The sequence below is a fragment of the Corylus avellana genome, chromosome 4 (assembly GCF_965113065.1).
Source record: "Corylus avellana chromosome 4, dhCorAvel1.hap1.2, whole genome shotgun sequence".
NCBI classification, from domain to species: domain Eukaryota; kingdom Viridiplantae; phylum Streptophyta; class Magnoliopsida; order Fagales; family Betulaceae; genus Corylus; species Corylus avellana.
Window position 1 is genome coordinate 22,095,855 of NC_142493.1, and position 26,571 is coordinate 22,122,425.

General features: G+C 36.3%; 5 protein-coding genes across 7 annotated transcripts; all 5 read right to left on the reverse strand.

Annotated features, from left to right (window-relative positions):
- Positions 1 to 1,109: 1,109 nt before the first annotated feature.
- Positions 1,110 to 2,496, reverse strand: LOC132178223 (F-box protein CPR1-like). The gene is made up of 2 exons (XM_059590671.2): positions 1,391 to 2,496; positions 1,110 to 1,282 (listed from the first exon to the last, which is right to left on the reverse strand). The coding sequence occupies exons 1-2, from the start codon at positions 2,494 to 2,496 to the stop codon at positions 1,201 to 1,203; spliced, it is 1,188 nt and encodes a 395-aa protein (XP_059446654.2). The 3' UTR covers positions 1,110 to 1,200.
- A 1,896-nt stretch (positions 2,497 to 4,392) lies between these two features.
- Positions 4,393 to 8,895, reverse strand: LOC132177061 (Late embryogenesis abundant protein, group 2). 3 transcript variants are annotated; one of them, XM_059589270.2, is made up of 3 exons: positions 8,761 to 8,895; positions 6,730 to 7,694; positions 4,393 to 4,691 (listed from the first exon to the last, which is right to left on the reverse strand). In XM_059589270.2, the coding sequence occupies exons 2-3, from the start codon at positions 7,690 to 7,692 to the stop codon at positions 4,683 to 4,685; spliced, it is 972 nt and encodes a 323-aa protein (XP_059445253.2). In that variant the 5' UTR covers positions 7,693 to 7,694; positions 8,761 to 8,895; the 3' UTR covers positions 4,393 to 4,682. The 3 variants fall into 3 exon arrangements, with proteins under 3 accessions (XP_059445253.2, XP_088372178.1, XP_059445254.2); XM_088516052.1 differs by lacking the exon at positions 8,761 to 8,895 and adding an exon at positions 7,822 to 7,880; XM_059589271.2 differs by lacking the exon at positions 4,393 to 4,691 and having other exon boundaries at positions 6,721 to 7,694.
- Positions 8,896 to 11,340: 2,445 nt separating this feature from the next.
- Positions 11,341 to 15,807, reverse strand: RAP (RAP domain-containing protein). Its single transcript, XM_059589268.2, has 3 exons — positions 13,847 to 15,807; positions 13,636 to 13,718; positions 11,341 to 11,452 (listed from the first exon to the last, which is right to left on the reverse strand). Exons 1-3 carry the CDS (start codon positions 15,618 to 15,620, stop codon positions 11,369 to 11,371), a joined length of 1,941 nt encoding a protein of 646 aa, XP_059445251.2. The 5' UTR covers positions 15,621 to 15,807; the 3' UTR covers positions 11,341 to 11,368.
- Positions 15,808 to 16,646: 839 nt separating this feature from the next.
- On the reverse strand, positions 16,647 to 19,468 carry LOC132177060 (ADP-glucose pyrophosphorylase small subunit 2). The gene is made up of 9 exons (XM_088516042.1): positions 19,286 to 19,468; positions 18,794 to 19,084; positions 18,414 to 18,683; positions 18,160 to 18,327; positions 17,895 to 17,998; positions 17,686 to 17,797; positions 17,409 to 17,507; positions 17,166 to 17,291; positions 16,647 to 16,906 (listed from the first exon to the last, which is right to left on the reverse strand). The coding sequence occupies exons 1-9, from the start codon at positions 19,466 to 19,468 to the stop codon at positions 16,790 to 16,792; spliced, it is 1,470 nt and encodes a 489-aa protein (XP_088372168.1). The 3' UTR covers positions 16,647 to 16,789.
- A 1,271-nt stretch (positions 19,469 to 20,739) lies between these two features.
- Positions 20,740 to 26,049, reverse strand: COS1 (6,7-dimethyl-8-ribityllumazine synthase / DMRL synthase / lumazine synthase / riboflavin synthase). The gene is made up of 8 exons (XM_059589274.2): positions 25,818 to 26,049; positions 25,618 to 25,733; positions 25,373 to 25,468; positions 24,495 to 24,590; positions 24,289 to 24,367; positions 22,981 to 23,027; positions 22,806 to 22,865; positions 20,740 to 21,094 (listed from the first exon to the last, which is right to left on the reverse strand). The coding sequence occupies exons 1-8, from the start codon at positions 25,984 to 25,986 to the stop codon at positions 21,056 to 21,058; spliced, it is 702 nt and encodes a 233-aa protein (XP_059445257.2). The 5' UTR covers positions 25,987 to 26,049; the 3' UTR covers positions 20,740 to 21,055.
- Positions 26,050 to 26,571: the final 522 nt, after the last annotated feature.

A 26,571-nucleotide genomic window follows, 5' to 3' on the forward strand; every position in this document is an offset into this window, starting at 1 on the left:
GGGATGACTCCAGGAGGACTATAAAAAGACTTATAGCATTACTCATCAGTTTAACATAAAATCGCATGCTTGATTCCTCTCTCAAAGAGGCCGTTGGTTCCGACAGTTGTTTTATAATTGGGTGCATATACGTTTAAATTTTTAATGGTTGTGCAAAAATTTCACTAATAATGATTAATAAAAAGTAGGTTGAAAAATAACCCTTTTTTGAAAAAAAAAAAAATCAACTTGTTAGGTTGACATGTTAATTCAAATTCAGAGAATTGAGATGAGTATTTGTCTTTCCATCCTAATGGTTAGTGTTCAATGTATAATCGACACAATGGTAAATACATAAAAGAAAACGTGCTCTTTGTTGGTATTATTTAGAGAGTATTTTTTATTTTAAAAGGTTTTTGATGTGACATAAAGAAAAAATAATTTTGAAAGTTATTTTGAATTGTTTGTTAATGTATTTACCCTACTTTAAGTAAAAAGTTTTTACCCAACATGTTAGCCTTTTGTTTTACACAACTTTTTAAGTCTTTAACACAATCACAAATATGCTCTTAGTATAAACATTCTACTAGAATACTAACTACTACTAAGTCTATTATATCAGTGTATTATTAACAGTAACATATGAACTGAGTCTATTATTTTAGCTAACGGCTTTTCAATTGCATTCTCGTCTCGGTGTCTATTCTTTCTCCATATTATATATATATTATTGTTTGTGTATTTTTAACTACTTATACATTAATGCATAAAAAATCTCCTGGATCCTAACTCAACTTTCTAACGAATGAAATCAGAATCAGAATCTATCTCCAGAATCTGCTTGCAACTTCTATGCTAGCAAGACATCCTTGTATTTTCGAAAGAAATGTGCATCCCAGCCAATGGCACGAAGAAGACACAATCAAATACAATGCCTACTTGCACTTTAAGAATCAAAGCTAATGCAGACTGAAAAATATTTAAGGTGCAAGCAAATGCATACAAAAAATGGATAGTTGTATTTGGAGAAAGAAAATCTTTGCCTCGATAGAACATTTGACCAACATAGAACTTAAAAGAGTTTAGTAAGTCTAGAGAATTCCAGCAGAGATAGACATAACTCGGAATGCTGAAGCAAAGAAATTCTACATGATATAAAATTCCCAAGAAAATGAGTTGTACCAAAATGGGCTCCAAAGCAGTTTTCCTTGCAATCTAATATCAAACAGCTTGTTCCTCATTTATCACTTGCTCCTCCATGGCTTCGATCAACAGATTAAGACCATCCGCTGGATTATCATTCCTGGCACAAACATAGATAGACCAACATGAGTTGAAAACTAAGTCCTTAATATTAAGCCAAAGAATTAATCAAACAAAGAATTACACTCAAATCAGTTATAAATTTTACACTCTATCACCGTCGTCGAGAAGAACAAGGCTTCCCACACAAATGGCCGTCTCAAAAAAATTAGGCATACCACCAAACTCAACCCTTGTGCCCCTTTTCTCCTCTATGTCATACCAAAAGAGATGCTCCAAATCCTGCTCAATTAGAACCTTCTTGCCGTCTTTCGAGTACACCACAGGTTTACAGTACTCAAAATTCCAAGGGACTTCGCCTTGCACAATGGTGTAAAGACGAGTCCAAGAGCTGACTACCTCGTACTCCTTCATCACCCAAACATCGTTGAGTGTCAAATTGACATTCACGCAAACACATATACATCCTTTCAAGACCTCCAAACCGAGTACCCAATCATCGGCCGATTGAACCGGAATTGTATACGTTTTGAACTTTTCGGTGGCTAGATCGAAAGCTAGAAGGGTCTGCGGGTGCAGGGACCCACTAAAAGGATAAACTAACCAATGGAAAGCACCGTTTAAGGACATCGAACAAGGATCGGCTGTACTATACTCTTTAGGCCATTCCTCTTCGACCCTTTTCCAAGAATGCGCTCTCAGACTATAGACCTTGACTTCAATGGCACTTTTAGCATCAATCTTTCTATAGAACTCTTCAACCCTCATCACCTTATAGTCTTCGTTAACTGGGTCGTGTCCGAAGGCCAAGTTGGGCGAACCAGACAGATCATAGTCGGTGAATCCCACCGGCTCAAAGGGCAACTTCTTGTACCGCCGGATTAATGGGTTCCAAATCACAATCTCTCCCTCATAGTTGTAGAAGCAAACCAGTCCATTGCAGTAGTTCACGATATAGGTGTAATGTCCTGCATCGAGTAGTGGCTGGTGAATGTTCACGAGCGCTTCTTCGAATCGGTCGTCGTCGTTGAAGCGCACTCCTGAGAAATTCCGCGGCATTTCTAGCCCGCGCTCCATGAATATGAGATGGCGTTCTATGTTGCCCACAATGGAGAAGTCGAGATGAATTTTGATGAAAGCTCGGCCATTGATTTGTGCCTGCCATGGCTTCGAAACGCATTGGAAACGTATCAGGCTCTTCACGGGTAATCGCAGAAGTATTGCGGTGATCAATTCCGGCGGGAGAATCGACATTTACGGAGTTTATTGTAGTGGCGGAGGAGATGAGTAACTTCGAACGCGTAGAATACTCAATACCCACTACTCAGCGGGAATTTCAATTCCCAACGGCCAGGAAATGGATCATATAGAAACAGAAATGTTATTTCTTGATTCTTCTAACCTCTTTTTGCCACGTCTTTTCGTTGGAAAACGGTTTTGCAAGCCCCATTTTCTATTTTCTAATAGCAAGTGGGCTTTTATTTGCTTTTTTGTGTTTTTTTTTTACTTTTATATGAGGGAGTTATTTATCAAAACTTCTCATCACAATGACAAAAAGAAAAATGCTTATTTTCAATTTTTATTTAAGCCTTTAAATTAAGCGGTAATTTAATATAGTATTATAGTTGAAATCATAAGGTTAAATCTTAACTCTACCCTTCATCTTTCTTTTAAATTAAAATAGTATACATTATTTAAAACTCTTGCTATGTAAGAGATCTAGAAGCAAATACCCGAAACACCCAACCCTATCCTTCTACATTATCTTTCCTATAAACCATGCTGAATTTTTTTTGGGTTAAATACTAAATACCCCATGGGGTTTAGTTGTTTTATTTTTTTTCCTCTTAAGGTTTGATTTTTATCACACAAGGTCCATGTGGTTTTGATAATAGACCAAATTAGTCATTCTGTCAATTAACCGTTAGTTGACTTAACGAAAGTATATGTGAACCAATCAAATGTTGACACGTGACACCTACTTAAATTTTTTAATTTTTTTTTATATTAAAAAAAAAAAAAATTGGTGGTGGCCGAGCCACCCCCTTTGGCCACCATCTGGCCGGACGGGGGTGGCCGAGCCAATTTTTTTTGTTTAAAAAAAAAAAAAAAAAACATTTTTTTTTTAATTAAAAAAAAATAAGTAGGTGCCACATGTCAACATTTGATTGGTCCACGTGGACTTCCGTTAAGTCAACTAACAGTCAACTGACAGATGACTAATTTGGTCTATTATCAAAACCACATAGACCTCTCGTAATAAAAATTAAACCCTAAGAGAGAAAAAATAAAACAACTAAACCACATGGGTATTTAGTATTTAACCCTTTTTTTTTTTTTTTTTTCAAAAAAAGATGGACTAAAAAGAAAAATGCTGAAATAGATGTCTGGTTCCCAAAGAAAAGTAGGAAAAGTAACACTCACGCAAATTAAGACTTTTGAAGAATGTGACAAAATCTTCGGGAAGAAAATGGGGAAAGAAGCAAGGAAATTGATGGTAACAAATGTTTGTAAAATGGAAGGAAGAAAGCCTTTGCCCGAGATCATTTGAGCAATGATGCCAGACATTTCTTCTTAAACAACATCATTACCTTCCCCATGATGACTATTGAAATTCAAATTCCCCATCCCTTCGCACTTACTGACTGAAATCCCATATTTTGTAGCTGCAGTGAAATGTTTGCCAACATTGAAAATGCAGTCATTCTCTTGCATCAAAGGGAAAACAGTAGGGGAGATTCAAAGGGGGTTCATATGCAGATCGACATGCATTGAATTAGTCAGAAAGAGAACTTGCTAAGGAGAAAATCTTCCCAGCAAGAGTGATTAGGCAAAGCATCAAATTAAGAAGACACACAACACTTCAGTTTTTCCAGAAATAAAATCTGTAAGGGTTTGAGAGTAAAATGCTTTGTGGGTTTTGTCCATTTCAGTCCAGGCTCCTCCCTGGGGGGCGAATAGCTTCTAAATACGCCAATTTTGCCACAAACAGCTCATCGGGGGGGATTTCTGGCGTAAATACACATATCACAGGGAGAAGTTCACCTGTCACACTGACAGGATGGCCTCATCCCTCTCATACCCTGGACATGCCCCCCAAAAGCGCATCAACATTACGAAGATTTAGAAAGGAAAATGTGTTTGAAAACAAACAGAACACTCATAGTAATGTCTTATATAAGTTGAATCATTAATATTCACCATCATCACAAAGTGAAAAACAACAGTTTCATCTGCCGCCCAAAGGTATCAACAATAGAGCGGTATGCAAGCTAAAAAGTGCCAGACATATCCATCACAATAACACAAACGTAAATATGGATGAGTAATGCTACTCGACTTCAGCTTGCAAGAGATGTGTATCAACACTCGGAAGCAAAAGCCTTGAGATCTATTATTCTAATGGACCACTGCTGATAAACATACCACAGCTGCTAATATTACCACTCCTGCCACCAAAGAATAAAAAAGAGTTACAGGCAAGAGAAAATGCAACACAGAGGTATCATAATAATATATCTAGGTCAGATGTCGGTCCGTTATGAATATAGAGTAACAGTTTAAAATAAAGGGGTGCATGCATCAAATGTCAATATTGAAGGTTACCAAATTTAAGTAGGGGTGTGATGAATCCCATTGAAATGGGTGAGTTAGAAACAGATGCAAAGTCAAGTTCGTGGAATTCTGAGCTAGAGTGGCATTTTGTCATCATAACTAGTCAATTCATAAGCACATCCTTGGAGCATATATTTTGAAGCTACTAATCTCTTATTATTAGAACAATAGACTTATGGGTTTGTTATGTCTTTGCCTATTCTACCATTCTGATCTAGTCATGTCTATGGCACACATATGTCCAGGGCATCAAGCTCATTGCTCCCCTTTTATTTTGTTTCAGTAAAGATGATGATAACAACGCAGCACCCGTTTTTCTTCTGACATATACAAACAATGCAATACTCCTGCGATGGTATTGTGAATACCATCATGTCTAATACTTAAATAGTGGCACCCCACAAGGACAGTGCTTAATATCTTAGTGCACGCTCGTCCTTTTTTCTCTCTTAGATTGGGCTGGCAGTTTATGTTCCATTAGAGTAGTTGTATCTCTTATATACTCCTCGTGTATGAGGACTGCAGTTTTTTTTTTGATAACGAGGAACCCTTCCAAGGCAGGGCTACTTCGTATACTCACTCCTGTTAGGTAAACTTCAGATTCGTGTAAAGCGCCTCCTCCACACGGATCGGGTAATACTCTAACTTCGCCAGCGAGCTGGCTCCAAGGAATTGTTTGCACCCAAGGAGATTCAAACCTTAGACCTCATAGACTACCACAAAGACCAAGGCTCTTACCACTTGAGCCAACCCATTGGGGTTAAAAGCATTGGAATATTGAAGTGGCTTATCAATCTAGTTGATATGATACTGTTAGATGATATCAACTTATCTCACTGCTCACATGTTACAATGAATACTAGGGCTGTTCAAAATAGCCAACCACCAAATCCAGCCCAATTGGAACTGACTGAAACCAACCAAAGTCAGCCAGTTCCGCCCATGTCAAGGTTGGGGGTCGGAAGAAGATCTAACTTCCAAAGTTGGATTGGTTCAATTGGGGAAACTAACCCATGCCGAACCAACCGATCACTCTTAAGACCTCTCTGCAATTTTTTTTTTTCTTTTTTTTTGTGGGTAGAAGATGAAGAATAGAAGAAGATTTTTTTTTTTGTGGGTAGTAGAAGAGGAAGAAGAACTCAGCCGTGGGGGCCCAAGTGGGATTAACAAATTTTTCAGTCCACTCATTAATTGATAGAAGGGACACATGACAGTCACAAACCTTCGTTTCTCTCTCTCTCTTTTTTTTTTCTTGGGCGAGAGACCTTCAACTCTCAGAGACTTAGACATTGTCGCCATCATTGCCTCCTTGTCACGGCGCTGCCGTGTGTTTCACCATTATTTTAGGTTTCTTTCTCTTCTTCTCCTGCTCCTTTCAGCTCTCACCACCCCTTCGATTTTCTCTCAATCTTTCTCTCTAGGTTTCTTTTCTTTCCCTTTCTCTTATTGCCCAGCCTAACCGACCTTGCTGATCGATGCTGTCGGTGACGGGGTCAGTTGGGTTTGGTCGGGATTTTCGACTTCTGGTCTCCCTCAGTTCCGAAGTTGGGGATACCCAAACTTCTGAACCGAGTGGGTCAGGTTTACACCCCCAATGAATACTCAGTCATTCAACTATTTTCCAAACTAATGTTAGAAAGAAAAAAAAAAGGCCTATATTATCACCAGAAAACATGGTAAGAGAAGAGGGAACTATTACATGATGCAGGATAAGTGAAATTTTATATCTCATTACTATTAAATGATAGATTGATACAGAATGAACTACTCTATCACTTCGTTCCCATAAAACTTTGTGGGCATAAGACAGCACACGATGAAAATAAAAAATAAAAATTTGCGTCTTAGTATAAAGGTATAAAGCTAACATACCTCGTCGTCATCATCATCATCATCATCATCCCCGCGATCTTCTTTCTTCTTCTTGAGACGCGTAGTACCACCCTCCTTGCTGATTGGTAACTTCATTGCCCCAAAGGGTGTATCCACATTAATATTTCCTTTCATGGTGTAACCAGTGCCTTTTCCTCTCATCATGTCCCAAATTGCAGAGCCAAAGTCCTTGGGCCTGAAGGTGATGGGAATATTGATGTAACTGATTCCATTTTTATCAATTTTTGTGGATTCTGAGAGTTCTGCACTTCCGATGCTCTCATCACACAGCCAAACCTCATAGTCTAGTTCATTGACGCCCAAGTCAAAGTCATTCTTATTTTCCAATTTCAAATGAAGAATTGCAACAGTTTCTTCAAAAGAGAACCTCTCAAATTTTATTTTCTCAATATCAATGTCAGGCTTGTAAGGTATGGGGATCTCTCCAGTTTTCTCAAGTGGTAGAGTTAGTCTCCCAAAAACAGGCACGTCCACGATGAGTTCAACCCTGATCCTATATGGAATTATGCTTCCGGGCTTAATTTCACTATACGTGTTTTTTATGTCATCATAAATCAGAGTAACTGGTATTTTGACAGTCTCCTCACCATGTGCCTGAATCGTCCCAGCATCTGGGATCAACCCTGAAATTAGTTTCCTTCCATCACTCTCAATCAAGTAGTTTATGTCAATCAGAGGGATAGGAACAGGATTTGGGTTCTTAATGAGAACATCAATAACAAACTCTGCCTTCTCCAGATTTATACAAGGGATATGAATCCCTGCAACATCAGCAGTTGGCTTCCCAAATCCAATAGCTCCCTCAAGCTTCTCGCCAATGTCATGAATGAAATCCTTCACCTTCTCAATAAATCCACCTTTTCCTTCCTCTTTCTCATCTTCCTTGTGCTCTTTGTCCTTAACATCCCTTGTAACTGCCTCTGGCTCATCAGATGATGCCATGCCTTAACAACAACATGATTTCAGATGTTAAAAGAATTAGTTTGTACAATGACCAGAACAAAAGAAGCAACAGATTAAGTAGAAAAAATGGGCAGGAAAAAATGAATGAAATAGAGCGAATGCACTTGCATTAGCGAGCATAGAATGAAATTCTACAAACCCACAAAGCTAATCGCATGCAATGCCTATAGAAGTTTTTAGATAGTTAGAATATACAAAGGAATGCAGATGATTACTTTTCTATGAAAAATAAATCAAATATGGGCTCAAAGTTCATTGCTGCTCAGACCAAGAAAATGCTTCTATATCTTAAAAAGGTTTCACTTGCGTTTTATTATGGGTATGCATCGCCAAGTAGCATTTTATCATTTAATCATATGTTAAAATTCATATTAAAAAAAAAAAAAAAATTACCGATTCATACAGATAGCATCAAAAGGTGATTAGAAGATTAAAATCTAAGAGAGGTATTACGCTTTTTCCTCTCTTTTCTTTTTCAATAGTTAAGCACTAAAAATATAATCAATCAGAATTGCCACAGTTTACACTGATCCGAGTAGCCAATGCAAAACATATTCAATCCAAACGTATTATCAACAGATGCAGATTAAAAAAGTTAAACAGATAACAAAAGGTTTGATCTGGCTTCTTTAAAGTTCAGGATCTGGAAATACCAGTGATTCAACTTCCAGAGCAACACTCAAATCAACATCTACTTATGCACGGCAACCAAAAACGAAGTAAATAACGCTAAAATTTCATATACATATGATCCATACATACATCCATACATACACACACACACACAAATATATTTCATATACATAGAATAAGTAGATCTAAGAATGCGATCTGGATCTGCATAAATTGCATTACACAATCAGCGCTTGAAATGAAGCACCAGATTGAAAATCAACAAATTTTTATAAAAAATTAAAAATTAAAAAAAAAAAAAAAAAAAAATCCTAAAATCAAGCTTGGATCACAGCAATGTGCTGATTCTGTTTACAACAAGAAATCAAAAAATAAGAAATTTGAATGCAGAATTATAGAGGTGTCGGAGTTTACCAGGAAATTGATACGAAGTTTGTTGTTTAGCTTTTGGATGAGAGCAGTAAAAGAGTGTAATGGTAGAACAGGGGTATGAGGGAGAGAACAGAGCAATTATATGAAATGAACTGCAGAGGGGACTATGACGGTTGGGACGCGTGGCAAAGAAAAGTTATAATAATCCCCCATCATGAATATTGAATGAAGACAGCATTGCCGAATGCCGACTATTAAGGTGTAGGGCCCATCTTTTAGGATTGAGATCCACTGCCAGGTGGAATACATTTTATCTTAACTATCTATTTAAAAATAAAAATAAAATAAAATAAAATAAATGTAATAATAAAATAAAATAAAATTTTTTTAAAAAGTTGACTTAAAATGTTAATCGGATGATTCCACTGTCCAAACCATCCAATAGATGGCTAAATTATTCTCGTGGCTAAGAGACAATTCGGCAACCTCTAAAGCAGCGGATGGAGGTGGCCGAACCATCTCTTTGACTGAAGAGAGTGGTTGTGGTTGATCATTCTTAAACAAGTCATGTATTGAGAATGACTCAACCACTCTTAAATCACTCCTGATGGATGATAACCATCTCCTTTTACGACAATTTTATTTTTATTGTTACAATTTAGATCATTTATTTAAAAATATAATGTATTGCATCGGGTGAATTACTTTAGTCCCATCTTATATATCAGGACTATAATGATAAAGCATCAATATAATAGTATTAGAATAATGGTGTACACTATATTTTTATTTTACTTTTAACTTATTTTGTTGATATGTCACTATCTGCTCTTAATTTTTCTGTTTGCAAAGACTGATCTAAATCCTAATTGACTATAAGACATCAATAAAATAAAATAAAATAAAATTTTTAACATTTTTATTGTATTATTAGTCAATTTTTGCTTTTAAATTCGAGTCGACCCATTTACTCCATTCACACCTCCTTTATTGACAATTGTTCTATTATCATATAATTCTGATTCTCTGAATGAATTGCGTTTAGATTATTAATTGTCAAAATTAAAAACTCAAGCCCTTATTTATCACAAAAGCAAAACTAAGGAATTTTTGAGACAATTTCCTTAAAAAATTGATCCAATTGAATATTTAATCTTATATTAATTGGCAGGCTGACTTCTTGTTAATGCAGGTTTATAAATTGAGATAGTCACGATATCCAATTCTGTCCAATCAACATTGAAGGTGTATTACAGGGATTAATTTTTATTAGGGTAAAGTCTACTTAATTCCCTCAAACTACCATTTCAATGACAATCTATCCCCTAAACTATCAATTGTGACAATTTACCCCCCAAACTACCAAAATAATGACAATATACCCCCAATTTTAACAAAATAACAAAATTACCCTTATTAAAATAAAAACAAAAATACTAAAATTTATTATTATTTTTTTTTTCAAATTTTAAGGGCATTTTTATCTTATTGAAAATTTTAGAGAGGTAATTTCATCATTTTGCTAACATTGAGAAGTACATTATCATTATTTTAAGTAGTTTGAGAGGTAAATTGTTGTAATTGATAGTTTGGAGGGATAGATTGTCATTGAGATAATAGGTTGAGAAAGTTAAGTGGACTTTACCCTTTTTATTATTTTTTTAGGGTCGGATTTTCTTTTTAAGCAAACAAAAATAAAAAACAGTATAATATTGAAGGAAAATCGATGGAAAAAGAAAAGAGAAAGGTATGCTAATGTAGAGCCAAAAGTCAAAGAGGGAGATATCCCATCCAAGCTATAGACCACACAATAGCATTTTTCCTCTATGTGAATTAATAAGAACCATAAAAATCACTTAGAAAATTAAATTAAAAAACAAAAAGAACAAAGAAAAAAAGAAGAACCATAAAAACATGCATGTCAACGCCCACAAGAAGAATAGCTAATCCCTTTCTCTAAAGTGAATAAAGCAACACCGACAATAAGAAGGACCGCAATTTTCTCTAGTCCAATCTAATTCTTGTAAAAGTAAGGGCAAAATTGTCTATTTACCTTTTTTGGGACAATTCTGCCCTTACTTTTACAAGAACCGGATCCTCTCCAGTTCATTTGGTCCGGAGAGGATCCAAATTCCAATGAGAGACACAAGCCTTAGGTGCGGTAAAAAAAATTATGATACAAGTACATTAATTTTTTTCAATGGTGCAAATTTAAAAGAGAGAATAAAATTAAATCTAAACCATTGAAAAACCTACACCACATATACTATAGTTTTTTTTTTTTTTTTTTTTTTTTTTTTTTTTAACAGTACCTAAGCCAAATTCGTCTAAAAATAGCTGGAAGCGCCCCCAGGCCTGGTCACCTGGACACCATGTCTCAGCCTTGTATAGAGCATTTTAGATGAATTCTTTGAAGAAGAGTAAAAGCGATGCTGGAGACAACATAACATCGTCAAATTACCAAAAACTTGTCTTCGCTTCTTCCCATGCAGTAGAGTTGTTGATGTCTAATTCACACCATCCACACATTTCCACAACAAACATGGAAATCACAGTATACTTCACTGATAGATGTTAAGGAACTTTTGTTCTACTCAATTCCCTGCCAAAATTTCACCTCAACTCAATTGCTTGACAATCTTACCTCGCTCTATTCATGCAATGTACCCAAGTGATCTTTGAGAATTTCTCTTAGGTATTCTGATTGCTGGGAGCTACCTTGAAGCTCCTCCCACTACAAAATAAATACCATGAAAGCCACTTTATCAGTTCCTTTAAAGGAAAAAATAAAAAAGCATAAAACGAAAAAAGGGGAAAAAAAAAAACAGAAACAAATAAACAATCAAACAAATGAACCCTGCTGAACAAATATTTGGAAGATATGTGGGGGGTTGTTGCCCTTGTTCAAGTCAAGGCAGCCCTACCTCTTATTCTGGGCCAAAGATATCTCAATCAATTTTCGAACAAAAGCACTAATATAAATGGTGGTGGCGATAAAATCAAGTTAATATTTAATGTGGAGTAAGATTGAATAATTTTTGCCATTGAGTAGCCACCTACCTTGTTCTAGGATGGCAGGCCACAAATATCCATAGCAAGTCACCCAACAAGAAGCACTACCAAATAGAGACATACATGAGTGCCTCTCTTATGATCCTAAGTATCTTACATGGCTTAAGTATAAGCTTAACCATGTGTAAATAAGTTCTTGGGCATCCTTCCCATGCAAGCCGGTTTTCAAAGGTGAGTTCTACCTAATGTTTATAACATTTAGTATTAGAGTCAAACACTACTTCACAAGTTCGAGTCACGGAAGAGGCGACTTATGGACTACATTAAAATACTAATAAGTAAGTGAAGTCGCCAAAAGAAAAATGGCTACTATCGGGTCAGTGTCAATAAAGTGGACTGCCGTGAATGTTGGCCACAGAAGAGTGGTGGAATGTTATGACCTAAGTCCCACATGAATTAAGTACAAGCTTAACTATGTGTATAAAAGTTCTTGAGCACCCTCCCCTTGCAAGCCGGTTTGCAATGTTGAGTTCTACCAAAGGTTTATAACAGCCTCCAATCTATAGAACCGACTATACCCATTGTCATGTGGTTATGCAATATATATGATCTTTAAGAACAGTGACTTCTAAGTGATACTGGGAAATGCCTTCATATTTTAAGATGAGAAGTATATGTATGAGGGACTTGGAAATCACAAGAAAATGATTAAAAAAATGACATTTTTCTTGTTCCAACTCAAACTTTAGGGACTTGGAAATCTAAATAAAAAAAGGCACCTTTCTTGTTCTCATTCAACTTTAAATACTTGGAAAATCTACAAAATATTCCTTTAGTAATACAATGGGTTCTGGTGGTTGAGTGCGAGAGACTGCATGTATTTTAGGTGTTGGACTTTCCTGTAGAAGCAGGACCTTCAACAAAGAATATTTGGTTCCAGTTATATAACTTCTTTACATTAGGGAAACTGTATCCCTATTTCTATCCACAGCAATATCCTGTTCCAATTTTTTCCTGTTAGTACACTAACGTATGTAAAATGCCTATATCCTCAACCAGAAAAACAAATAAATAAGTCTAGATAAGATGGCTCAATTGATAAATGTGATACCATACTCAACTCAGTTCTATAGTAGCCATCAACCTACGTGACACAGGCTTGGAACCGATTAAAAATATTAGTACACAAAGCATGACACAATCAGAGAGACAAAAGGAACACCATATAGTCATAAGTACATTCCGTGACTTGGTTCTCCTTGTTGGGTTCACATATATGGCCAAGTGTCGTATTTGTTTGTTTTCCAATAAATAGTCCACCAATTTGAATTGTTTCCTCTACTCATGTCATGTTGTGTTGACAAGTGTACTCAAACATAAAAAGCAAAGGTACTCAAAGGTGAAAAACAAAGGGTCCAAAGTAAGACAAATCATATATATACACAACTAACATCCACACACAAACACACATGTGCATCTGTACATATATAAAATCAGTATCAAATTAGACGTGCTAGTAAAACAATCCCTCAATAACTTTTGTGGGACTAACTTGATTGGAGATGAAAGCTGATCCATTCATTTAGTGCTCAACTTGATTTTTATAAAGTACATGGAGAAACACACATACTTCCATTCACATGTGAATACGCAGGCATGCATATGTTCATATAGTGCACTGATTTTTGAAAATCTATACAACTTCAAGCAGGTCATTGGGTAAGTTATAAATATAATTGAGCAAAAAAAGTATCTTAAAAAATTTCTTTGGTATCAGCATTCTTTTTCTTTTGGCTGAAGTCTTCTCACAATCTATTTGAAATTCTTTTATAAACAAACCAAGTTAAGTGCATGTCTGCTAAGGCAATGAATTATTGAATTTCCCAAAGAATGTAGGAAACTCACCTCTTGATGAGACAATGAATAGACCTTCCAACCGGCAGCAGTCATGTAGCGGCGCTTCACCTGGGTATGTCCTAAAGGTGCCCCTGCAGAGATGAAGAATAAGAAGATCAATTGAAAGCAAAAATCGTTATTGAGGGTGGTCAAATGGCTCATTCAAATATCAGCAGATGGGACATTCTACAATGTTGTTATACAAGTAGGAGGTACACACCACTATTCCTTGAGAAATGAGTTGGCCCATCAATCTCCAAAGCAACCTTCTTATCAACCAAAACTGCATCTAAAGTATACCCATCGACAGCATATTCTCGGACCCAATCAAGGCCAGTGCTAAAAAGAAGTCGAGCTACCTCCTTTTGAAATGATGAAGTCACTTTTTTATTAAACCTCTTAGTTTTTCTTGCACGAGCAATTTTCTCCTCAAGAGCACCTGTTAAAGATAACTGAAGATGTGGCCATTCTAGCTTCAAGCACTGGTTCACAAGATGAACTTGAGAAGCAAACATGATATCCTCTCTATACTGCTCCGAAATCCTTTGCTCCTCAAAGCGGCTCAGAGTTCTCCATACATGAGAAAAGAAATTACGGTCCATTTGTCCGAAAACAGCATATGACCAAGCTATATTCCCAAGCTGATCCCTATTAAAATTGAGGACAGGAGATCCTAAAACTTGATCAAAGCCAAGATCTCTACTGATGTCCACACCACTTTGCTCACTAATATTTAAAGTTTCTTTACTTAAGCAGCATTTAAATTGGCTAGCATCCATGAAGACATTATCTAAAGATTCAAGCAAAGGGTCAGCAGGTTCATATAAAGACGCAAAAGCCCACAAGACCTGAGCAAGTTCCTGCTCTTGGAAAGTGTGACTTATATCCGATGCCCTTTTTGACAATTCTGAAAAGAGTTCAGGAGCTGAATGCTGCATTGAAGCAAAAGCACCCGCAACATTAGCAACATTCTGAGAATTGAACTCTCCAACCTTGGTGAATGCCACCTCTGCAACTCTATCCATTTCTGATAAATAAAGCAGCTCACCTCCAATCTTGGACAACGCCCACGAAATATTCGAGATACCTTGAGCTGAACATTCTGGTAAGGCTTTCATGGCAATACCCACAAGCATAGACATCTCTCTTTGTCGGGCAAAAGCCAGCCTACGCGTTTCCATCATTGAAACCTTCTCCATATTCTTAGCAATACGATGAAGAGCAGTGGCAATGTTCAAAGGAGAGAGAGGCGAGGGGCTCAATCCTTTCCCAACAGCCATGATTGTCTCCGCAGTAACCTCCAACACTTCCTCCGCAGTCTGCGCTTCTACAATATCTTTGTTCAAATTAATTTCTTTCCTGCGATCAGAGGGCCCTGAAAATTGGGATAGCCTCTGAACAAATTCTTCCATTGTCTTCTCCTTCTTTTCTTCAAGCATCCCACCTGCCATCATACTCACGTTCCTCCTTAGTACATCAGCATCATCAAAATTTCTCATATCTTGCAATTCAAAGCCATCCTCCGAGTCATTATACAAATCCTCTTCCAGTTTCTTATTAATTTTCTCTTTCTTTCCAAGCTTCTTGTTCTTGCTCTTCTTCTTCTTCTTCTTTACAGTGACCAAATCCTCCATTGTACGAGTCATCCCTCTCGCCTCAATTGATTTGAGGGCAACCTGTCTTGCCCTCATACACCAATCCATCCCATCAGTGTCTTCCAGCAACTTCGACTTCTGTTGTTTTTTCCCTTTCATGGGAGGTTTGATATCCAAAGGATCATCATCATCATCATCATCATCGAGACTCAGTGAACTAATACCATGACCAACTCTACCCAAATTGATGCAATTTCTTCTCAGAAAACCAATCTCTGGCTTTCGGGTAAAAAACTCAGTTCTTAATTTTAGTATTTGAAGCTTATGAACGATTTTAGGATCGAAAACGAAGACTTTTGAGCAACTTTGATGTGGGAATGTGTTTAACAACGCTTCCATTTCTTCACTTTCTATGTACTGCTATGGCTACTGCTAACACAAATTGTTCGGAAAGTAAAACATACCCATCAAAGAAATTCCATTGATTGTCGAGAAAATGAGACCATTAAAACTTTTACAGAGCGGAGAAGTTTGAGAGAGCCACCTGAACTGAACTGATCCACCGAACTGGATAAGAGAAAATAGAGATTGATGCTGCAGTTAACGAAGTAAACGGTGTCGTTCCACCCCATTTTATTCCACTTCCCCGTTTCTGTTGAGTCCATTAGATAAAGGGATGTTTTTTTTCTTTTTCTTTTCTGTCCTTTCTGTGATGAAGAAAAGTAAATATATTGATTGTATCGGAAATGGAATTAACTTTCTTGATATTATGTTTCTTAAGTTTTTTTAGGGGAAAAATTATATAGCTAAGCAGTTTTTCTTTCTTAGCGTGCATTTTCAGATGAGGAATATTAGGCTTATAAACACATTTTATAAAAAGCCTTTTACAAACTGACGTGGTGCAACATATTTGAATATGAGATAAATTCAAATTTTGAGAAATTCAATCATGTTATGACACATCAGTTTGTAAAAGTTTTTTTGTAAAATGTGTTTGTAAGCCTAACATTTTCCTTTTCTGATTTTATTTCATGGGGAAGGAGAGAGAAATTATAAAAAAAAAAAAAAAAAAAAAGAGAGAACAACTCTCATTTTTACTAAAAATATTAATTAAATGATTAAATTCATTATTTTTTTTTATTAATTTAAACTTATGAGATAAATGGTAATTTGACATGTAGTATTAGAACAAAGGTATTGAGTTTAAACACTATCTTTGCAATTTACCTCCTATTGTGTTATAATATTAATTAAATTAAATTTATCATTGTTTATAAACTTAAACCAGTGAGATAAGTGGTAATTTAACAAAAATGGACATTAAAAAAAATATAAAAATGAAATGATTGATCATTACATAAAGACTATAGCTTGTGCATAAACAATGAAATTTTACATGGAATAAATCTGTGAATGACTATATATTTCTTAATGCTGGCAATGCTTTTGATGACATTTGAGATAGCAATATACATTTGGCTCCTAAGCTACATGCATGGCTCTCTTATTTCCATTAAAGAATCAATCTGGAGGAAAAATATATATATATATTTTATGACTCATGACTTTCATAATATGCTGCCATCAGGTATCACTGCACTGGGAAGAACAACCACAATTCCCCCACTGATCACATAGCCATTAGCTTCATTGTTCCCTTCTTGGACATTGTCTTTGTTAATAATCTGCACAAGACCAATACATTACTTCATATATCAGTAATATAGGAAAGGCACAAGGGAAAAATAAAATGCAGGTATTGATTTCTTTTTCTTATGACAGGGAATCCTTCAAGGTAGGGTCACAACTCCGCCTGTAAGAATCGGGTATTAGTTGAGTGAGGACTCGAACAGCTAATCTCAGAATATTAATCAAACGAGTCGACCATTCGAGCCGACCCTCACGGTCGAATAAGGTATTGTTTGTTTCTAGTATTTTACATACCAAAACATTTTTGCCAATTCTTGCACTCTTATCTACAATGGCTTTCCTTATTTGAGTATCTTCCCCAATTCCTATGGGAATGTCAATGCCCTTCCTGTCCATGCCACTCTCCTGGATATCTTCCATCTGTTGAGAAGACACACTTGCACTATAAATAAACTAATTAATGAATATCTGGAAAGAAAACACTCCCCAAAACATCAACAAAGTGATGTATGGAAAAAAGATGCAGATCTCTCTTACTTGATAGATATCAGAACCCATGATCACTGAATCCTCTATTACAGCCCCATCTCCAACTCTTGTCCTTGTACCAACTACTGTGCCTTTGATCTTGCATCTCTACTCTTAGAAAGGGAAAAATTATATCAGAAACAGCATTGAAATTTAGTTTAGAACTAAGAAAATATTTACATGATGTGAATGTTAGATCTTCAGTTTTTTTTTTCATAATTTCTTAACCTTTTATCATCAAAATTTACTGTGGGAAACTTTAGAGGAAGATAAAGCAGTTGCTTACACCGAGAATGCAACCATCACCAATAATACTATCTATTATTGCAGCATCATTCATATGAGTTGGGGGCAGAACCCGAGGCAAAGTGTAGATGGGAGACTCTTTATCAAAGAAGCTGCTATGAAAGGATGAAGTTTGTGTTAGTTGGTGAGTAGTCCAATGTAGGCACTGGCATTATACTTTCAGCCTTTCCCGGTATTAAAGTTACTGACTTAAATCCCATGTTTGCTTTCTTTGTGCTTTCCATATTTGCTTGGTAGAATGCTTCAATGCTCCTCATGTCCTCCCAATATCCATCAAAGATGAAAGCTTGTATCTGGCCATCACAAAGGAGGAGAATTTTCTCACTAATAGTAACTAAAAAGACAAACAACTACCACAGCATATCTGTAAGAATGGGAGGAAAAAAAAAAAGAGAGGATTTCCAGTTTGAAAAGAAAAGCACCACAAAGGAACAGCATGCACAATAAGTCTGACCTTCATTCCCATGGATATTGCACCTGGTATTACTTCACTTGTAAAGTCATTTGCCTTGGGAAAATGCTCTTTTAGAAGCTGCACTATTATATCTCTGTTAATGAGATATATTCCCATGCTGGAAAGATTACTATAAGCAATATGTTTGCATTTTCTTGAGCTTTCCACCTGGATTTCAGGAATAAACTTCCTCAGAGAACACCCCAAAAAATGATAAAACCGAAATAGAGAAGAGCTTGGTGGAAGAAACTTACTGAAACAAGACTGATTGGCTCACTCCCAGACTTCAATCTAAACTCTAGAACTTGATTTTCAGAATTCACTTCCAGAAAGCCAAAACCTGTGTCTTGATCTCTCAAAGCACTCAATGCTGCAATAGTTATGTCAGCCTCGCTCTTTCGATGAGCCTCTATGATTTTCTGGTAGTCCATTTTGTACAGATGATGACCAGGAAGGATCAGAAACTCAGTCACTGGACACTCCTCCATTACCCACAAGCATCTTCTAACAGCATCTGCAGCCCCCTAATATTGAGAAGTGCATAGAATCATGAATGCTGAAAGGACATGGACTTAATGCATATTATGCTTTATGAAGTCAAGACTTTATTACAGAGAAGTCTAGGCTTGTAAACCTGAAACCAGCCCTTGTCTTCAAGGCTCTGAAAGGCAGCAATTACTTCGACAAATCCCTCTTTCCCCAGACCTACTCTGGAATAAGCTCTGGAAAGGTGGGAATTGAGAGAAGTTGAGTTGAATTGGGTAAGAGCATATATCTTGTTTATGTTACTGTTAATACAGTTGCTGACAACTGCATCAACAAGCCTGTAATTTGCTGCTATAGGAATTGCCCCTTCTGTTCTTCTCTTTGTCAATGGGTAAAGCCTTGACTCTGACCCATCACCAAAAACAATAGCTGCTACACTCTGACATCAATCAATTCACAAAAGTTCATTCAGAAACACACCCTGCCACTCTTCCAGACCCAAGCCAAAGAAAAACAGGTTAAATAGCCTATAACTAATGCCAAGAAAAAACAATTAAAGTAGCACTTATCATTATGAATGTATGTGATTCTGTATGAAAAAGGAACATTAGGAAAATCATTTGAGTTGTAAACTTTGGACCTGATTAGCTGGAGGAAGCAATGAAATGGGATATTGAGCTTGCTGTGAATTGGATATGAACAACCTTGGAGGAAGAGTACAATGAAACTTTGAAGAACTTTTTTGACGTATACTTGCTAATCCAGCAATGGAACCATTTGTTTGGGGAATGGGGGTGGGAAGAGAGAGCTGCAATCTCACCATGACAAGAGAAAGCAAGAGAAAGCTATGATATAATATGTAGCTTTTCTTCGAACAAAATGTTTTTGATCTCTTTAAGGTGTATTGCTTCTCTTCCTCCCACAGCAAACGGGATTTAATATAGAGAATAAGATGGGAATATTTTGCTTCTTTCTTCGTCATGGCTATTGCAGAGGATGTCTTCCTTGCATGGGTTGTGGCTTGGATCCGATCTGCCGACCAAATACTGTAAATACTTCTTTTTTATGATACACACGTTTATAAACATGAAGCCAAGCTAGCTAGCAACAATCTTCTTAGAGATCTTTGATTGAGTTGTTATGTTTAACTTTGATTCTAAGTTTCTTATAGCTTTTTGTTCTTTAATCTTTTGCAGCTGGGTTCACTTTGTTCGTAAGAATTTAAAGTGAATCATGGTCCAAGAAGGCCAACACCAGGAATAGCTTAGTCAATAGAAAATGCCACTGCAAATGACCAGTTTACCCTCACAACGTTTTGAAACAAAAATAGGGGATTGGCAAAAAGATGTTTAGCATTGTAATCAATTCAAGTTTTCACTTGTGCACATGGGTCATGCATGCTTATCATTAGGGTTGATAATTTTTTATACAACCCACTAACTCAATTTGAAATAATATGAAATTAGCATATTAGAATTGAGAAGACAAACCTATTTAATTAAATATGACAAGTTATGATTGACCTATATTATCCTTATACATACGCTTCAAACGATTCAAACCTAACACATAGCATAAAGATTGTCAGTTCTTTGCACAATTCACTAACCCAATACAAATCTAACACAAAATTAACGACTTAAGATTAATGAATCTAACCCTTTCAATTAAATAAATTGCATTATATTTGACCTATATAATCTATATTCATGCCTCAACAAGCAAACACGAATTGTCACCCATACTTACCATGCCAAAGCTTTGATGGATTGAAAGATTGTCAATTGCTGATATGCAAATGCCTCTGGTTATTTACCGTTTTTCGGGGTGGGTCGAGTAGAAGGGAATGGTCAGTGGGGGCAGTTTGGTCAATTAATTTCAGAATGAAGCTCAGAGGCTTGTGACCAACGGCAGCCGTATTAGGATTGAGTAGTATCAAAGGTAGGCATTGTCACAGCTTTTTGGCCTCCAGCTTATTGCCCTTTTTTCTCATATTCTATTAACAAAATACGTTTGATTAACACATGATCAACGTCTATAGTTCTCATGGACCCTGAAACATTGTTTGATTGCAAAAAAGGGACAAATGACAAGTAACCAGACAAAAGATCGAATCATATAGAAAAACAGGGGAACATAGTACAAAATTATTTCTGATTCTTGACATCAAGAGTATAGCTTTTCCTTGTGTCTAGGTAGTTTCAGCACCAAGGCCTTTTCAAGGTGTAACAAAGCAATCGACAAATAACTCATTATTCTTTGGGATGATGTGGCTGTCTTTTGGAAATCCCCAGAAACTCTCAACAGAAAGATATTCTGGCAGTTGACAAAATGAAACAACAGGCCACAACCAGGAGAAGAAAAAACCGGGAACGATACGGATGACATCCGATGTTGAGCAATAATTCAATTACTTCAGATGGTGCTCGAACAAAGATGCCATCTCAATCTGCAGGAGAAACCAGGTTAATTGATGAGAAGCCGAATCATCTAAAGCATAAAACCATCCAGAGACATGCATAACCAATCAACAGTACATAGAGTATAAAATCAATAACGAAGATGCATAAAGCAACTATTTACCTTCCAAATACCTGATAATTCAGTCAATCTTTAACATTTAAGACAAAGGTGGAAATAAACACATTGAAAATATTAAAAATGGAACCAAATTATTAACGTGCTGAGGTCAGAAATAAAATTGAACATAGATGGTATTTGTCAAAGGCTACACTACTACAAATTTGCTTCTTAAAATTCTGGTCCAGGTTTATGTAACTAGAAATACATGGGCATCAGTGTTGACATGATCAGACAAAATGAAAGGCATTATTACATACATCTACATGATAATATAACTGAGGTATCTCATCTATAATGTGATGTATGATGGAATACTTGAACAAACAAAAACACAAAAGGCAGATCTTGTCTACAAAACTATATTAAAAAAGGAGGGAGGTAATAAGGAACTCAATCATAAAGAGAAGAAACCCCACAATTAAGTAAAATCATCTCCCTTAATATGTCTATCAATGACGAGAGAAAATATGCACAGACACATTATACAACAAAAGATCATGACCATCCCTAGCCCTAGGGAACCTGGAATGCATAACTTACTTTCCACTTAGCAAGAAAATTTAACAAACATTTTAACTTTGATGGGATGCTAACAGAAGATTTTCTGAGTCTGTAGATCATCAAAAGTTTAAATGAATGACTCGTAGACCCTAATTTTGTAGCCCTAACCCATTTCCACACACATAATTACATACATATGTGTGTATGTGTGTAGACTTGGACTTGTTAAGAAGTCACTGCAAGAAGAAAGTGAGCATATCACAAAATGAAGCCGGAGAACAGAAAAAAGAAAAAAAAAAGACTTAAGGACACAAAGAGCTTAGTGTTGGTTTGATGAAAGAGAATAGAGGCTGCAATGGCCAATTTATAGATAAATGCACAAGAAGAAAAGTCAATAATACCACCATTAATGAAGTGCATGAAGGTGACAATAAAAATTGCAGGAAACAAAGAGACGTGGCTTTATCTGACATATGGGTGGCATCATGGTCACTGGGCAAAGTACAAACGCCAACTTTAGGAGCACAATGCATCTGTGGAAGGGTCTAATGACTTCAAAGATCATGATAACTCCCCATGCAGTCAGGGCTAATGCACCCTCATGGGTCCAAGCTGACACAGGCCTAAGCGATGCTAAAACATGTCAGCTAGGGCCACATCAGCAAAGGGGATTTTGTGATCACATCAACAGTGGAAACATGAGTGCTTGACGCAAAATTCCCCAAACATGAGGAATCCCTCATTGCTACCACTTTTAAAATGGTTCCTTCAAAATTACGACGGTACTTGTCCTTCAAAACGTTACATAATTAAGGGCATATGACATACAACAACCATTAGCAAAAATAGAAATTAGCTTATTTCTTTACCTATACATGCTCAAATGTAAGGGTGGGTGGAAGGACTAAGAAATTCTTACTTTAGTTAATTGTTGTAATTTGGATCTTAACTAACCAGTAAGTCCGAACCCTTTCAAGAAGATGCCACAAAATCAAATTGGTAACAATTAACCATCCAAAACACAACCACTCAACCACCTTCATTTTCTGATATTATTAATTCTAAGATCAACTTACAGCTGTCAAAGCAGTCTCGGCACCCTTATTGCCAGATTTACCACCAGCTCGATTTAATGCCTGAAATAATTATAAAAGGCAACAGTCAGAAATCAATTCTCATATGGTTAAAAAGAAAAGAAAAAGATAACTATGGAGAGCTCTCTTGTATTTAGATTGACTTGGCTGCAAATACCTGATCCATGTCATCGCAAGTCAGGACACCAAATATGCATGGAACTCCTGTAAAATCATATAGGAAATGCTTCAGTTTATTGTCAGGAAGCAAATATAAGCTATATTGGATGCGAAAGCAAGAATAGAATGATAGCAGTCACAGTTTCACCCATTTAATATCAAATGCACATAATTTCTAGATCACCTCATTAATGCACAAAACACATGAAAATAATGTGTGGTGCTTAACAATATAGTGAAAAGAAAAATGATACAAAATTTACATGCAGCTGTACCTTGTCTTGTCATTCCGCCATAATGGCTATCACACAACTAAATGCAACCACACTCATTGAACAAAGGGGAAGTTTGTCATTTTTTTAGGGTGGTTGACCAGACTTATTTAGCCTAAGGACAAGTTTCTTAAAATAGTGTATTAAAAGTCTGTGCAGGCACAGGCATGAATGCATATGCATACATATGCATGTAATATCAAAATGTTAAAACATATTTGGGACATTTGGACGCATTCTAGACCTTTGAGCCACCGAATTCAAGCCATTAGCTGTGGCTTCCCAATAACAGAACAAACTCACTAGTTCTATTGGAATCAGCATCCATATAACTATGAAGAAACTTTACTCTCAACAGAAAAATCACGTGGATGGTTAATTTATTCACAATTGAATAAAATCTAACAAATGAGAAGTTTAATGTATTGAGCAAATGTTTCTCAACTAACCCAAAGCATTAATATTTTAGGCAAACTTAAGATGATAAGTAAATATGACTAGGGGCAGATTTTTTTTTTTTTTTTTAAAAAAAAAAAAAAATCTTTTCTCTAGTATCATATCTAGAACAAATTATTTGTTTCCTATGTCAATGGTAACCAAAGACTAATTTCCAAGCCCATGTAAGTCTGTGCATCCAAGTAGACCAGAGAGACTCGAGGCTTTATGTGCAAAGTCTGCTTCCAACATGAAAAAGAATATGCACATGCATAGTCATGGCAGTCCATACACTCGTGACATAACAATGCCAAAGGATGCATGTTACTACAACCAAACTAAAGCCCCTTTTTTTTATTCGCAAGTCAAACATGCAGCTGGTGATCTCGAACCCACAACCTTAACCTCCATCCTGTTCTTATAGGGGGAGGAAGTGGCATTTCAGGTAGAGCTCATTGGCATAAGCAAACCAAATCTGTAATACTGCTACAACAATATATAAGCAAGATGGATGGAATAATTGAATCATATTGCTACTATTTAAAGGTATTGCCATATAATGAAATCAGTTCAGCCACCAACACAAAACATAGACCAACCTGAATTTAAACCTGCCGAAAGAACTCCTGATGCTGCTGAATTAGCAACTGCGTCATAGTGGGAAGTATCACCTCTAATCTACTGACAACAAAAGTGGTTCATACATTAGGGCACCCATTACAAGCATGACCTCAACCGAGCAACTTAACGAATCCCGCATGGAAGATAATATCTAATGAAAGATTAGAGTGAAAAGAAACCATACCACCGCTCCAATACATAAAATTGCATGATATTTTCCTGACTTCCCTAGCCTTTCTGCAACAGCACCAATTTCGAAACTACCAGGTACCCATACAACCTGATGGAGAAAGTGAAGAAAACAATTATGCCTTGTCAAAGTTTGCTCGTGCCAAATCAAAAATATAGACCAAGTTAACAATAACAAGACATAAGATGCCTGTAGGCCTCAATGCATTTATCTAGAAAGTTCAGCAATAGATTATCCAAGCTAGTCAAGAACATGAAATGTGTGCAATGCTAATATAACAATCACAAGGCTCAAAAGACCTTCACTTTTTCTCTAGAAGCATCTAACAAACTTTAGCTTCAGGAAGACCATAGCTGATCCAAATGTTTGGGATAAAAACTGACAACAATGTAATGCATTGGCATATATTGCTAAGCCCACAAGCAGAGATTCAGCATACAAAGAATCGCAAGAGAAAGCATGATCAGCACTGCTACAAGACATTGAATTTGATATAGAGAATGAGTCAAAGGTCTGCATATGCACAAAGTACTCACCCATGTGCTTGAAATTAAGCGGATCACTAGCATAACAGAAAGACAAAGAAAACATAATGTGGCCGTAACGGTGCTTTTGTTTTCAGATCTTCGCAAAATCTTTGCTTTCCCAGCAACAAAACAACTATTGGCATGGAAATTACAAACTTGATGACTGTATTAATTTGGGAAAGATGCTATCTTTACCCACAGCGACCAAGATATTTACAGAAGTCTATTTTCTATAACTCTCTAAGATATCATGCTAACAAGTATAGCAACATACAGTTCCAAAATCACACGAAGATATTAAAAGCTATCACATATAGTTGTTTTCCTTAAGGAGTGGCTGCATACATCAATGTCCTCGTCTTTAACCGAATAATTCCTGAAAGTGCCCAAAGCTCCCTCTAACAGCTGCTTTGTCACAATCTCATTAAACCGCGCCACAACCTTCAATAATCAAAATTCGATCAAAAAACTAATGCAACCAAAACAAGAATCATACCAAACACACCTGAGTAAAAAGTTCTGCCATTTCATACCCAATTCGTGAAAATCAAACAATTTGTGAGAAAGAGTTACATGAGTAACTAACTCACCACAGCAAATCGAAGACCCTGAGTTCGGGTGACGGAACCCATCAGATACCGAACGGCGGCCGTTTGTGCAAAGGACGATCGGTCCTTCCTCTCGACAGCAATGCAGGAATTCGTTCCTGCGAGATTGATTTAGTTGAAATAATAATGAATTTCTCAAAAATGTAAAAAATAGGGGATTTTCGCTGATAAAATGAATGTACCTTGCGACGAAAAGGAAAAGGAGAGGGACTTGGAGTGGTGAGAAGCAGGAGCGGCGCGTGGAAGAAGCACGACGGTACTGCTCGTGCCATTTCCCTGCCGGTGATGCGTGGGTGCGAAAAATGATTGTTGGAGGGGAAGGAAACACTCCGTGGCAGCAAACGAAGCCATTTTCTTAACTCAAAACACTTGCAACAGAGTCTGACGAGCAGAGTGAAAGTGTACCCTCTAAACCAATAGTCCGCCCAAATATGTAAACCATTTTATTTTTTTTATCAACTAAAAATATATATACATTTTTTGTAATTAAATTAAAAATATTTTTAAGTTAACCAATATTTTACTTTATATTAAAAACTCATAAAAAAAGTTTTAAAAATATTTAATTTTTTTTTTTTTTTTTTACATATCTGCACAAGAAGAAGAGGGAGACACAAATTGTACTTACCCCTACACCAAAGTAAAAAAAATATATATTAAATAAAAAAAACCAGAAAAAACCAACGACCGAAGTTTGAATTTTTTTTTTTTTTTTTTTTAAGAGTATAATTGTAGTTTCACACATTTGATAAAGTGAAATGATAGGTTCTTTTCTTTTTGTCTTAGGTGGATATGATTTTCTAAAAATCAAGTGAGATAAATAAGAGCAAATTTTTCAATTTTTTTTTGCTTTTTTAAAAATAATATCTACCCAAGACTATGAAGACTTAAAAAAAAAAAAAAAAAATCAAAATAACACCTAATATTCCCATTTGA